This window comes from Spermophilus citellus, assembly GCF_964194105.1.
Source record: "Spermophilus citellus genome assembly, chromosome: 16".
NCBI lineage: Eukaryota > Metazoa > Chordata > Mammalia > Rodentia > Sciuridae > Spermophilus > Spermophilus citellus.
In genome coordinates, this window is record NC_138196.1 from 71,757,665 (window position 1) to 71,770,866 (window position 13,202).

A 13,202-nucleotide genomic window follows, 5' to 3' on the forward strand; every position below is an offset into this window, starting at 1 on the left:
CCAAACAGGGCCTGCCCTCCTCCGCAGCTCCGCCTTGCAGGATGCCCAGGGCTCAGAGTTGTTGCAGGGGCTGGGCCCCTGTATTAGAAAGGTCCGCGGGCGCGGAGGGCTGGCGGGACAATCCAGCCCAGCCTGCAGACGCCAGCTCTAATGAACTAAGAGGGGAGGGTGGTGGCAAGGGCCGCCGAGGACCACGACAGCTGTCCCGAGATGCTGCAGGCTGCCAAGCCTTGCCGGCGAGTGGCCCTGGAGCGTCTCCAGGCGCCCGGGTGGGGCCGCGAGCGCGCCCAGCCAGTCACCCGGACTAGTGGGCGCGGCGGGAGGCGAGGGCGGGCCGGGCCAGGGGCTGGACGCCGTTTGCCCTCTCAGCCTGAGTGTTTGTGCAGCCAGCCTGCAGCGCTCGCCCGAGCCTCGGCCTTCTCTCCTCTTTTCCGACAGCTTCTGGTGGTCCATCTGGACGTGGCGGGTGCTCGGGTCACTTTGCCTAGGCGAGCCCAGGGCCCTAAACAGGTGGGTGGGTGCAGGGGTGCGGTAGGGGACCCGGGAGAAGGGCGCGTGTAGAGCGGAAGCGGGTCCTCGAGGGGGAGCGCGGGTGGCGCAGGGACAGGGGAAGGCGGGCGACGAGGCCTTGGTCCCTGCAGCAGCCGGCCGCCCCTCCTTTTGGTCCCTCCTCCGCCGCGCCCGGGGCGGGCTCAGGTGCCTAGCTGAGCCGGCGATCGCGGCCCGGCGGGCGGCGGGTGTCCGGTGTCGGGTGTCCGGTGTCTGGAGCCGCCGGCAGGGTGAGCGGCGGTCCCCGAAAGTGGGGTGCTTTCGATCGAGGCAGGGAGTCTTTAGGGGGAAGATGGGAGGGGACTTCGGTGTCCTTCTGGGAAGTTCTGGGTCCAGGCGGGGATGCGGTGCCGAGGAGTGGGCTCACACGCACGCGGCGCGCGGTTACGCAGGCGGGGAGCAGGGCGCTCCGCGGGGGTCCCGGGGAGGGTCTGGGCTGGTCCAGTTTCTGGACTTGAGTGGTGGCGCAGCGCCGGCGCCCGGGCAGTGGTGGTCTCCCGCGGCTGCTGCGTCCAGGGACCCGCCCTCACGCGGACGCCCAGCGCCTGTGCAGGCAGTTGCTCCCCAAGACCAGCCTCGCACAATCAGTGGGTGAGGCCGAGAGGACCGCCTTTGCCTGGAGACCTGGGCGCAGAGCGCCGGGGACCGGTTTCAGCTTCCGCCGCACTCGCTGGGCACCCTTCCCCGGGCGTCAGCACCCAGGGGCGCCCCCGCGTGGGGTCCTGCTATGTCGCCTCCCTAAGCCCTGGGGACCAGAAGGCAACCCCTGTCAGCTGGGCTGTGACCTTCCTCAACCTAGTGAGACCCCTGTGGGCTCCTGACCATAGGTTTATGGGCGACCAAAGGCGTCACAGTTTGCAGTTTTTCCTGAGTGGTCTCCCTTCCCGAGAGTCTCAGAAAAGCAAGCCTAGCATCTGCTTCTTCCTGAACTTAGATTCTCTTCCCTCCCCAAAGGTTTTCTTGTTAAAAAGAAAATCTTTGATTGCTTGTGTGATAGAACAACTTGGACCCAATATTTGAAAATGGAATTAATTAATGGTGAGCATATTTGGACATAGATTTGGCATGATTGGAGTTTTCTGGGCAAATCTGTAGGTACAGTAATTTGACATTTCTGAAGAATGGTGCCTATTTACAAAATGCCAAATTGCTGTTATCACTCTTAATTCATTTTATCCTCAAAAACAGCCCTTTTGCAGATAGACTGGTAAGATAAACCTGAGTAAGAGAACTGAAAGTCTGAAAACAGACTTGGATGTTAAAAATAATTAGAATAAAAATTATATACTGCCCATTTCACAACGTTTTTATATTCACTCTGTACGTCAGGCCTTATTATTTTTATAGTGTAGATCTCAGAGTGATTGAAAACACAATGTATTGTAGGATATTGTCTGTGGAAGGTGTGAAAATCAGACCAGATGGATGAGTACCCTGGAAGACTTAACTATTCCTATGTATGACCCTTTAGACAGGCGCCTTTAGAAATGGACTTTTGGGATAAAGAGTAGGTGTGGACTTGTTGCTTGTCATTTCTCTTCTTTTAAGAAAAATGCTGTAGAAGAAGAAAACCGAGTTAGATGAGCCTTTCTTTTCATTGGATCTCCAATAGCTGGACATTTGCTACACTGAGTGTATCAGAGAGGGGAAAGTCATTCAGTGTGAATCAGTGTTAGCAACTGCAGCTTGTCCTGGGAGTGAGTGAGAGGGGGAAAACCCCTGGTTTGTTAATTTCCTCATTTCTGTTTCCTGCACCCTGGCTCCACTTATCTTGATAATTTCTCACTAGATTATATTACATAATCCAAAAGTTATGAAGATTCCCCGGCTGAACTGACCTTCTGGTTTCACAGGCAGAGAAATGGAGTCCAAGGACCCAAAGTGACAGCCCAAAGCTACCCAGCTCGTGAGAAGCAGAGCTGCGCCTCCAGGCTGGAGGGCTGTGGGTTATAGGGGAAACCCTTGGGGTGGGGGGACAGTTAATTTTCACCAGGGCCAATCAACAGCCGCAGAATGGCAGGCATACTCAACAGCCTGACCACCCACAGTTGTCAGCTGGGTTGTCTTCCTGTTCTCTGAGGACAGGAGGAAACCAGGGTCCTCTACTCAAGATTAATTGAGTTCTGGTAGTAAATGCTACAGGACTATATAGGAGTTCTTCTCACACATGAGGGGCTAGACCCTTTGTGCTGCTCCCAGGGGTCTTTTGGAAGGGCATGTTGGGGAGGCTGAGCGCCTGGTAAATAAAGGCCCACACCTGGGCTGATATGGCAGTGCTGACTGAGTGGGATGTTTCCTGTATTTGGCCTTTGCTAAGTTTCTCGACAGTTGACCTGGATGAGGCCTCTGTTCTATCTTCTTCATCTGTGAAATGGGACCAAACTCAAAGGGTTGTTGTGATGATGAAGGGAGTTAACACACGCAAAGCTCTCAAGAGAGTGCTGGTACTGGAAGTGTTTATTTGTTATTAGGAGTACTCTGGGTGGGGGTGAGGGAGAAGTGTGAATTTGGCCCTTTCACAGCGTTAGACTTTAACTACTCATCTCACCAGTAAGGATTCACCCTGTGCAAAATGGGGATCAGGGCAGAAACCTCAGAACTCATGGGCCCTTGTTTTCTATCATGTTTTATTTCTGTGGGAGTTGACCACTGCAGTCATGGCTTGTGCCCACATAAGGACATTCCTGGAATGTCAAGGGGTTATTCACTTTGGTTTCTTTCCACTTTATCTTGGAGCTTTGGAGTCAAATGTGCCAGGGAACCAGATTCTTTCTGTGAAGGAAGAGTATCCGCTACAAACCTCTCCTTCCGTGTGGACTTAGTTGGTTCCACCCCATGAGAAGTTGCTAGAACCAGAAAGCCAAAAAAATTATTACAAGACATCAACTCTGCACTATGAAAGCCTTTGAAGGTCAACTCAAAGCAAAATCTCTTAGCCAGGGTAATGGGAGGGCATGCCTGGTTGAGTTCTGATTGAGTTAGAGTCAGTGGTAGTGCTTTTGATTCTTTTTTTTAAAAAAATTCTTTTAATTTTCTATTCCATTTGAATTCTCCATGCTGCAGGAGAATATAGGGTGCAGGTAAGTAAGAACAGTTATAGCTTCAATGAAGGCTCTTGCTATATTAGTGAGTCAGTGCTTTAGATGCAAGGTACTGTAGTATCCACCTGTTGAACATGCTTGTCCAAGCTCTAAGTCAAGTAGCAACTTGGTAAGAAGGAGAAGGATGGGAAGAAGGGGACTCCCAGGAGATGAGAAGAGCATTAAAAAATCCAGCTGTATGAATGACAAAACAAAAAAAATAAGAGGAGCTGAAACCATTGTGGTCATGACATAGCCAAGTGGCCAGTCTCAAGTTTAAGAGTGCTTGGACTTAGTATGGAGAAACAAGATATTTGAGAGGGCAGATGGTGAGATTATTGAGGCACTGTAAGCACCAAATTTGTGGTTTCTTAGAATGTAGGTGATTATGAAAAACTGTACTAAGAGTTTTATACTATCTATGACATGGAAACAAATGTCTTTTTTTGTTTCAAAAAAGGAAATATATACATGATTTCTTTCTGATGATAAAAGTATAAAGGGCTGGCATTTAAAAAAATTCAATCAAACAGATATGTGTAAAGTAGTTTAAGACCTAGTGGAATTTCTGCTGCCTAGTATTGCCTCTGAAACCAATGTTCATGCATGTTAGAGTCTGTGACTTCTTTCAAAAGAAGATTCTATAAATCAAAGATCATTTGTTATAAACCTAGTGACTTCATTGCCCTACTTTATCTGGTCTGTAAATTTAGATTTTATTAAATTAGGTTATCTGGAAAAGGTATGCCTAAAACCTGGTGACCTTCCAGAATGGTCAAGAGTGTTCTCTTTTGCACCTGTACTGTTCTCATGGCTCCAGTAGGTTGTCTGGAAACTAGATTGTCCTTTTGTGATGGCTGAAGTACGTAATTGCATTTATTTAGTGCTATGTTCAAGAGGAAATGTAAAAACTGCATGTGGTCTAACTTTTATTATTTGTTCTTCCTTGAGCACAGCTGTTTTGACTTGGTTTGGGGTGAATCCGTGTGTGTGAAATCTCAAAAGTGGCATTTTCTTTTGAAATAATTTGTTTAGAGAGAGCTTTTTAATTTCTTCCTGTGACTTTTTTTTAAGTTCTTTTTTTTCAGTCATACAATTGGTGGTTTGGCAGTTCTGATGTAACAGTATGTTTGCTTAGTTGGGAGAAGGCCAAACCTCTGCTGAATTTTTATTTCTCTGACCTGTATAAAGTTAGTTTTTTTTTTTCCACACAATATCTTTGGAAATTATGGGGTAAAGTTTACACAAACTCTTAACACAGATACCTTAGCTTTCCTTCTCTCCTGGAATGAGAAATGCTACTGTGTTTCTTCCAAGCTTTGTTTATAAGCCTGCCATTGCCCCGTTGTCACATTTTAATGCCACCTGATTTGGCTTGTTGCTCTTTGCAGGTTTTTGCTACCAGCTGCGAGGAGACAATTTGCTGAATTCCTGTCCCACTCAGTGGGGATTTCTGGACCGTGTGCATCTCTGAGAGGGTCTGTGGACACCTCTAGGTGCCAGCCTGGTGGTGGTACACCTGTAAGCCATCTGCAGGAACTCTTGCCACAGGTGTAAAAGACTCCCGCGCTGCAAAGATGCTGAGACAGATACTGTCAGAGATGTACATAGATCCTGACCTCCTGGCTGAGCTCAGCGAAGAGCAGAAACAGATCCTGTTCTTCAAGATGAGGGAGGAACAGATCCGACGATGGAAAGAAAGAGAAGCAGCCATGGAAAGAAAGGAGTCCTTGCCAGTGAAATCCAGACCAAAGAAAGGTAACCTGGCCTGGCAGCCTCTGCTGGGAGCGTGTTAGCTGGGTGTCTGAACGATTCACACCGGTCAAAAGCTCTCCTGGTGTGAGCTGTAATTTGGTGGATGGATGCTAAATGTTGAAATTCTGATAGTGTGATTTATCAACTTGAAACCTGCACCCATGTGTGAGCATTTGCACGCGCACACACACACACACACACACATTCACACACACACAGCACTTACCATGGAGTGGTATTGTCGTAAAGCAAGTCTCTTACTGAAACTAGACTGACCTTAAGCTGCCGTTAAAGGTCACTCCTAGGGAGTGGAAGTGTTGCTCTGTAGTAGAGCAGAAGGCTAGCATGTACCAGGCTCTGGGTTTCACCCTCAGCACTGAGGAAAAAACAAAAGTCATTCCTATGGTGTGATTTGAGGGGTTTTAAGAAAGGACCCTGTCTCCTGTTCCCCTTATTATGACAGAGGCCTAGTATTCTACCATCAGCATACAAAGTACTCGTATCAGCATCTTTGTGATGTCTGTGTTTGCACTTCTTAGATCTCAAGAGACTTTTTCTTTGAATTATTTTTCAGGAATGCTTCCTCTTAAAATGTAAGGAATGGTCTTGAGGAAAAAAATATCATAATATTATATTTTTAATGTGAGTGAATTTTTCAAATGTACTCCTTCATGACCAAGGAATCCCTCACAGTTTGGGAAGTTCTTTTGAGACCTTGGGAGAAGTGATTCTTTGTAAGTTAAGACTAAAAGAGTATACATATGCAGACATAGAGAAGCACACACTGCTGTTACCACACAGATTCTGTCATGCATGAATACCTACTTTATTTAAAAAAGCACAGTTTTCAAGGTGACTTACAGAGGCATTCAAAACCAACTTCTTATAATTTTTTATTAAATTAGAAAAGGTACAGATATAAAAAAAAAAACTCTGAGCATTTCAAGCGTTGAGAAAACGAGGCTCCCTTGCATGCCAATAGATGCACAGATTCAAAGTGAAGGTCAGTTCAGTGACCTTCACCTTATGCTGCCCTTCACTAACTCTTTTTCAATGAAGGCTTTATACTGATTAGGAAACAAATATGAGTATCTCATTTGTTATTATGTTAATATAATTAATATAGCACTAAGTAAACAGCATAGTACCAGCTCTTTAACATACATTCTGTCTAATCTTTACAAGTTTTTTGCAAAGTTGGCATTAATTGTCCATTTTATAGGTAAGAAACTCAGGACTCAGAAAAGATAAATAATAGTTGTTAGGTCACCCATTCATAGATGCCCAGGTCTGTGGATTTCACATTGCACCACCCCAAATAAATTTTTTTTTTCCTTCAACAAGTAGCACCGACAAACTGAAGCTTAACCCCTTTGTCTTTCTGAACTGGTTTTCACATCTCCTTGTATTCCTTAGCTAGAGTTTAGGATGTACAGCTGGGCTTCTTCTGCACATCATGTCCACTGGGAACATAATTTGTTGGAACAGTGAGTTTGGGCCTGGTGAGAGCTGAAGGGCTCTGACCAGTGGCTGGACCTTTTATTTTGGGCTTCTCATGTTACGGAATGACTGTCCTTGTGATTATTGAAGACAATAGTGTCAGTTTCTTTGCTTTAATTTCTCCTTGTAGAGTTTCAAATCTATCTGTTAGAAAACCTGTGTTATTTTATTAGTTAAATGGCCATGAAAAAGTGTGTTAATAAACACAGTGAACATTGTCAGTATTTCATCTCAAAAGTTTATTACCGCCTTAAATCCTTTGACACTTGGAAAAATGTAGTTGGCTTTAAATCGGTACCTCTTCTGACTCCAGGAAAGGGAAAGGTTTCTCCCACTTCCCCTAAAATCGCAGCAATTCTCTTTCTTTTTGCTGTGCTTTTGAGAATAAAGCCACAGATGGCCCCAGGCAGTGTCATTGTGCCCAGTGCTGCCTGGAGGTGCTGTCTGAGTTGCAGACCTACTAAGCCCGAGGCCCTTATGTGCTGAGACCACCCTGAGCCCTCCTACTTCCTGTGTGTGCTCCGGCCTCCTGGACCTGCTTCAGCCCACCTTGCACTGAGTTGAATGCTATTTTTTCTTGGCTGTTTGGAGTCAGGCTTTGGCTTGGTGGAGGCTGCACTTTTCATTACAGATATCCTGTTCCTGCCCCCATTTCGTTACATCATTCTGCCCATCAATTAGCAGGCTTTCATTATCATCTGGTCTTTATAAATACACAAAACACACAGCCTGTATTGTGAATCATGGGAACCAGTCTACCACTTGGTAATCCGAAGGGTTAAGTAGAAGGGACTGAAAAATAACCAGAAGTATGGATTCAACCAATAATAGAGCAGATCACTGCTGATTTCTGCAGTGAGAAAACGTGATTCTTATAGCAGAAGAGAGTTGTGGACCTGCTGTGCCTGCTGGAGTATAACTAGATGTCTAGAGGGGTACTGTGCTGTAGTGTCAACAGGAGCCACTTGTGGCTGTTGGTCACAGGGCATGAGTCTGTGCTGTAAGTGCTAACTACCAGATGTTAAAGATTTGATAGGAAGAAAATAAAAAACACATTAATAGGGCTGGGGCTGTAGCCCAGTGGTAAAGCGCTTGCCTCTCTGTGTGAGGCACTGGGTTCGATCCTTAGCACCACATAAAAATAAAGATACTACGTGTCCATCTATAACTAAAAATATTTTTTTAAAAACACATTAATAATTGTATATTCATTATATATTGAAATCATATTTTGGATATCCTAGGTAAAATAAAATGCATTATTAAAATTAACTTCACCTGCTTTTTTCTTTTATGTAATGAATGAGGCTTGCATTTGGACAGTGTGTCCCTAGACTCTACGAGCAGCACCAGCCAGCATTTATTAAGTGACTGCATATGAGACTCTGAGCTGAGTGCTTCAATATATTACCTCATTAAATAATAACAACCAAGCCCGAAGCATGAATTGCTATTTACATTTTATAAATGAGGAAAGTGAAGCTCAGGCCCTTTAACTAACTTGCCCAGGGCAAACAGCTGAGAAGTGAGAGCTAGAATAGACCTGGGTCTGATTCTCCCCATACTGGTACTGTGAACAAATGTGCTTCATGTTAATCTTAACCGGGGCTTAATGACAGTTACTGTTGTTTGAAGGTGCATGTGTCTAAAACATATGCATGCACTGGGGACCTGCCATGGAGCCTTTTTCCTGTGTAATTTTTTTTCACTTTTTTATTTATTTATAAGAATTTTGGAAAACCTGTATTGTAGTGGTATAACTATGATTTTATAAAATTTATATATGACAGTGGAATGCATTACAATTCTTATTACACATATAGAGCACAATTTTTCATATCTCTGGTTGTATACACAGTATATTCACACCAATTTGGGTCTTCCTACCTGTACTTTGATGATAATAATCATCACATTTCACCATCATTAATAACCCCCATGCCCCTCCCTTCCCCTCCCACCCCTCTGCCCTATCTAGAGCTCGTCTGTTCCTCCCATGCTCCCTCTCCCTATCCCACTATGAATCAGCCTCTTTATATCAAAGAAAACATTTGGCATCTAGTTTTTTGGGATTGGCTAACTTCACTTAGCATTATCTTCTCTAACTCCACCCATTTACCTGCAAATGCCATGATTTTATTCTCTTTTATTCCTGAGTAATATTCCATTGTGTATATATGCCACATTTTTTTTTATCCATCCACTGAAGGGCATCTAGGTTGGCTCTACAGTTTAGCTATTGTGAATTATGCTGCTATAAACATGGATGTGGCTGTGTCCCTGTAGTATGTTGTTTTAAAGTCCTTTGGGTATAGACCGAGGAGAGGGATAGCTGGGTCAAATTGTGGTTCCATTCCCAGATTTCCAAGGAATCTCCATACTGCTTTTCATATTGGCTGCACCAATTTGCAGTCCCACCAGTAGTGTCTGAGTGTACCTTTTCTCCCATATCCTCGCTAACACTTATTGTTGTTTGTTTGCATAATAGTTGCCTTTCTGACTGGAGTGAGATGAAGTCTTAGAGTGGTTTTGATTTGCATTTCTTTAATTGCTAGAGATGATGAGAATTTTTTCATGTATTTGTTGATTGATTGTACATCATCTTCTAGAAGTATCTCCAGTGTGATTCTGTCCAGAAACAAAGAGAAGACATAGTCACTTGGCAGAGGGTTTCCCAGCACTTGTTTGATTGAGTGTCCATCATGAGGGTGGGATCTGGTCATTGCTCATGGTGCAGGAGGGTCTCTCTCATGTGCCCTTGTGACAGATGAGAAAATTCATTTGCTGGATTCTTATTGTTACCAAAGGCAAGTTCCTTTATTCAAAGCCTTCCTTTTTCTGAAATAGCGACAAAGCCATAGGTTTAGCCAGCACCACGGGCATTGCCTACTCTTCCCTTCCCTTGACCCCAGGGTGTCCAGTAAGACTGCAGTGTCCTCCACTGCTGGGTTCAGTTCACTGCTGGGTTCAGCATCCCCCACTGCTAGGTTCTAACAAATCTAGCAAACAATGGGGGAAAGCAACAGTTTTAAGTCATTTCCGGAAGTCCCATAGCAGCTGGCCTTGGCCTTCATTAAAATGAGCATGAGGCTAGATGGAGCATTTTGCATTCCATCCTGCCCTGCGGGGATAGGAAAGAACAGGATGACCGTGCTCAGCCTGCCTGCAGAATCCTGTTCACATTTGTTATCTTGGTGTCCCTTTTGGGTGGTCCCCTTTTGTCCTCAGGGTTTCCATTTGGACCACACATTACAGGACCGCCCTAAACTCAGGTTTTGCAGTCATGGACTCTGGTTTTTGAATTCCTGTCTCTACGTCAAGTTATTCACTTCCCTGAGCTCTGTGCCCTCGTGGTAAAATAGAGTTAATAAGAGTAGGTATTTAATGATGGAGATGGCATGGGCTTCATCCAGTCAGCAGGGACACGGTCATAGCCCTGGGCCCCCTGCCAGCCTTCATGCAGCTTTTGATTTCTGGATCAGTTGCAGGCAGGGCAGGGGGTGGTGGGCTACTGGACAGGACCGAGTGACAGAGGATTCTACATGAGACATTGAGGCAGCAGCTTATGGAGGCATCTCAGTATTTCAACAACCTTGTTATTGGTAGGTATTCTGCTCATATTGCTCTGGTAGGACCCTCCTTGTATTTATAGTCATCCCCCTTAACTGTAGGCACCTGAATTTAACCAACTAGGATTGAAAAGATCTTTTAAAAATTACATCTGTACTGACCATGTAAAGACTTTTTTTGAGTCATGATTCCCTAGACAATACAGTATAACAACTATTTATGCAGTATTTATGCTTTATTAGGTTTTATGAATAATCTAGAGAGGATTTAAAATATACCAGAGGGTGCATGTGTTCTATACAAATATTGCACCATTTTATATAAGGGACTTGAGCATCTGTGGGTTTGTCCCTTTTAAACATTCTTTTACTTTTTCGTAGTGCTGGGGATTGAATCCAGGGCTTCACACATGCTAGACAAGTGCTCTGAGCTATATTCTTATCCATTTATGATTTTTGTATCCATAGGGGGTCCTAGAATCAATCCCCCATGAAATAATGACTGTAATAGTAAATTTGCTCCTGGGGCACTATAGGAGGCTGTTGATTCTCTCTGGATTCTGTTCACCCAGTGCTTGTCTTCCCCCTGGGAATAGAGGACACAATCCTCTCTCTCTGTCTGTCTCCCTCTCTCCCCTTTCTCTCTCTCACACAGATTCCACGAGGGTCCTCCTGAGCTGCATCTAGTCAGGGTGGAGACCAGGAGCTGACTCCCCGCAGTGCATCCTGCCTTCAGAGGGCTTGAGCTTGGCCTTCGCTGCACCTGATGCCCAAGTCTCTCCTTCCTGCTCCCTTGCTAGACCTGCCACACGGGGATAACTCAGACATGAGGGCGCTGTGAGCAGTCTCATACTGTAATATAGATGGAATATTCCTGGCCACCCCACTTTTATGTCACATTTTACAAACTGCCTCCTTGGAGGTTTTATGTGTGGCTCCCTGGGGGAGCATCTCTGACTCAAGAGACCATTTCCCTGCAGAATACGGTGTGGATACTTGCCTCTGCTTGGAAGTTCTTTATGGTGTGGTACTGTGCAGGACCGATCCTCTTTTCTAGAAAAGCTGGTTAGAGAAGACGTTTTCAGGAACCTCTGAGGTGGCCACATCCCCCTGACTTCCTCCCTGGCCTCCTTACTCTCCTCCTTTCCAAAAACTCGGGGACAACCCCTGCCCATGTTTCCCATGCCCAGAGATCTTTTAGCTGACTCTGCTCCTACGCTGTGCTTTCTGCCCCTTAGTTTCGCAGCGCAGTGCCTACGTGTAGTGACATGAACTGAGCCGAAGGCTGATGTCTCTTCCTCTCCAGTGACAGACTTCTCCAGAGCACACAGCCATGGCCTGCACCAGCTCTCTCCATCCTCCCTCCCGCCTGAGAGGCCTGTCCCTCTCCTGTTGCTCTGAAACTACCTTCTCCCAAGTCAGAGCTGTTGAGATCCCCTCCTTTCCTCTCTTGGGTACCTGGTGGTGGCTTCCCCCAGTCTCCTTCTACGTTACTTAGTTATTTGGGGGACCGGAATCCCCTGCCTTTTACGTTTGTTTATATGTAACCAGGGCTCTCTTTCTCCCCCTTTCCTTCTATTCCTGATGAAGCGCAGGCTTTTCCAAGCTTCCCTCTGGACTTCATTCTCTTCTGAACTCTGCTATGCCAATGGCTTCGCTGATAGCATCTATAAGGTCATTCTCAAGTTCACGCTGTCTCCCGCCTTCTCAGCTCCAGAGGGAGTCCAGACGTCTACTGGATGTCTCCACAGAGATTTCTAGTAAAATAAAATGTTATCCTGCATTTCTAAACAGCTCCTTATTTTGTTCCCCAACAGATAAATTTTCTTAATAGCACTGTTTCTGGCTACCACCCTCCCGGCTGGAGCATTTCAAAGCTCTGGCATTATATTTGAATCCTTCCTTGAGTCCAGCCACATGGGCCGCCTGTCCTTTGTAAAATTGTCCAACTATAATGTGAGTCCCTTGGGGCCCGGGACTGGTCTTTCTTGTCATGAGTGCTCACCTGCCTCTCCCTCCGTGCCTGGCGTGTGTAGGTAGGTAATGAAAATTCACTAGGTAAATAGCCTAATCCTGGCCCTTTCCTCCTTAGATTCTAGGTTTCTTGAAGGAAAACAGATTCGTGTGTGGGTTTCCTCCCGGTATCCCCTGCAGCATCTAGCTCTCCTGCTTGTTCATAGTAGGAACCCAGTTTCTGCTACATGGAATGAGTGACCGAGGGCAGCCACCTTGATTGGCATCCCTCATCTTGGTAGGAAGCCAAAGGTGTCGGAGTTGGTAGGATACCCATCCTGCTAGAAGGACTTCCACACCCTGCAGCAGCTTCAGGGAGTTGAGTGACACCCTGGAAGCTCCTCCAGTCTCTTTGCTTTCTGACCCCATTTCTGAGCCCCTGGAACTGATGAGTTGGAATAGAGATCACTGTCAGTGCAGCTCTGCTGAGAGCCCAGTTGTGAACATCTGGCAAAATCTAATATTTTACATCTACTTCTCTTCCTTCTTGCTCATGAACCATTACTACTACTACTACTACTGCTACTACTACTACTACTACTATTACTATTACTTTTACCATACTCTTAAGACTCCCCTCCTTTTGAAATTCCCAGACTCTAGTCCTCTACTTTGCCTCTCTTCTTTGCCTTTAGTCCCTAGGCACCTTTCCCTGCTCACCTGTGATCCTAGATTTCTTTCTCCCACCTCAGAGCAAGGACTTCTTCCCCATGCGTTGTCGCTTCTGCCTGCAGCC

General features: G+C 45.7%; 1 protein-coding gene across 4 annotated transcripts in view; it reads left to right on the top strand.

Moving 5' to 3' along the window:
- Positions 1–335: 335 nt before the first annotated feature.
- SH2D4A (SH2 domain containing 4A) overlaps positions 336–13,202 on the top strand; it is a 64,519-nt gene continuing 51,652 nt past the window's right edge. The window contains exons 1-2 of one of the 4 annotated variants that reach the window (XM_081269057.1): positions 336–510; positions 5,021–5,387. In XM_081269057.1, coding sequence (XP_081125183.1) covers positions 5,207–5,387 — 181 coding nt within the window. In that variant the 5' untranslated portion in view covers positions 336–510; positions 5,021–5,206. Of the gene's footprint in view, positions 511–535; positions 780–5,020; positions 5,388–13,202 lie in introns of those variants that run through there. The other 3 variants (XM_081269060.1, XM_081269058.1, XM_081269059.1) reach the window with 3 other exon arrangements.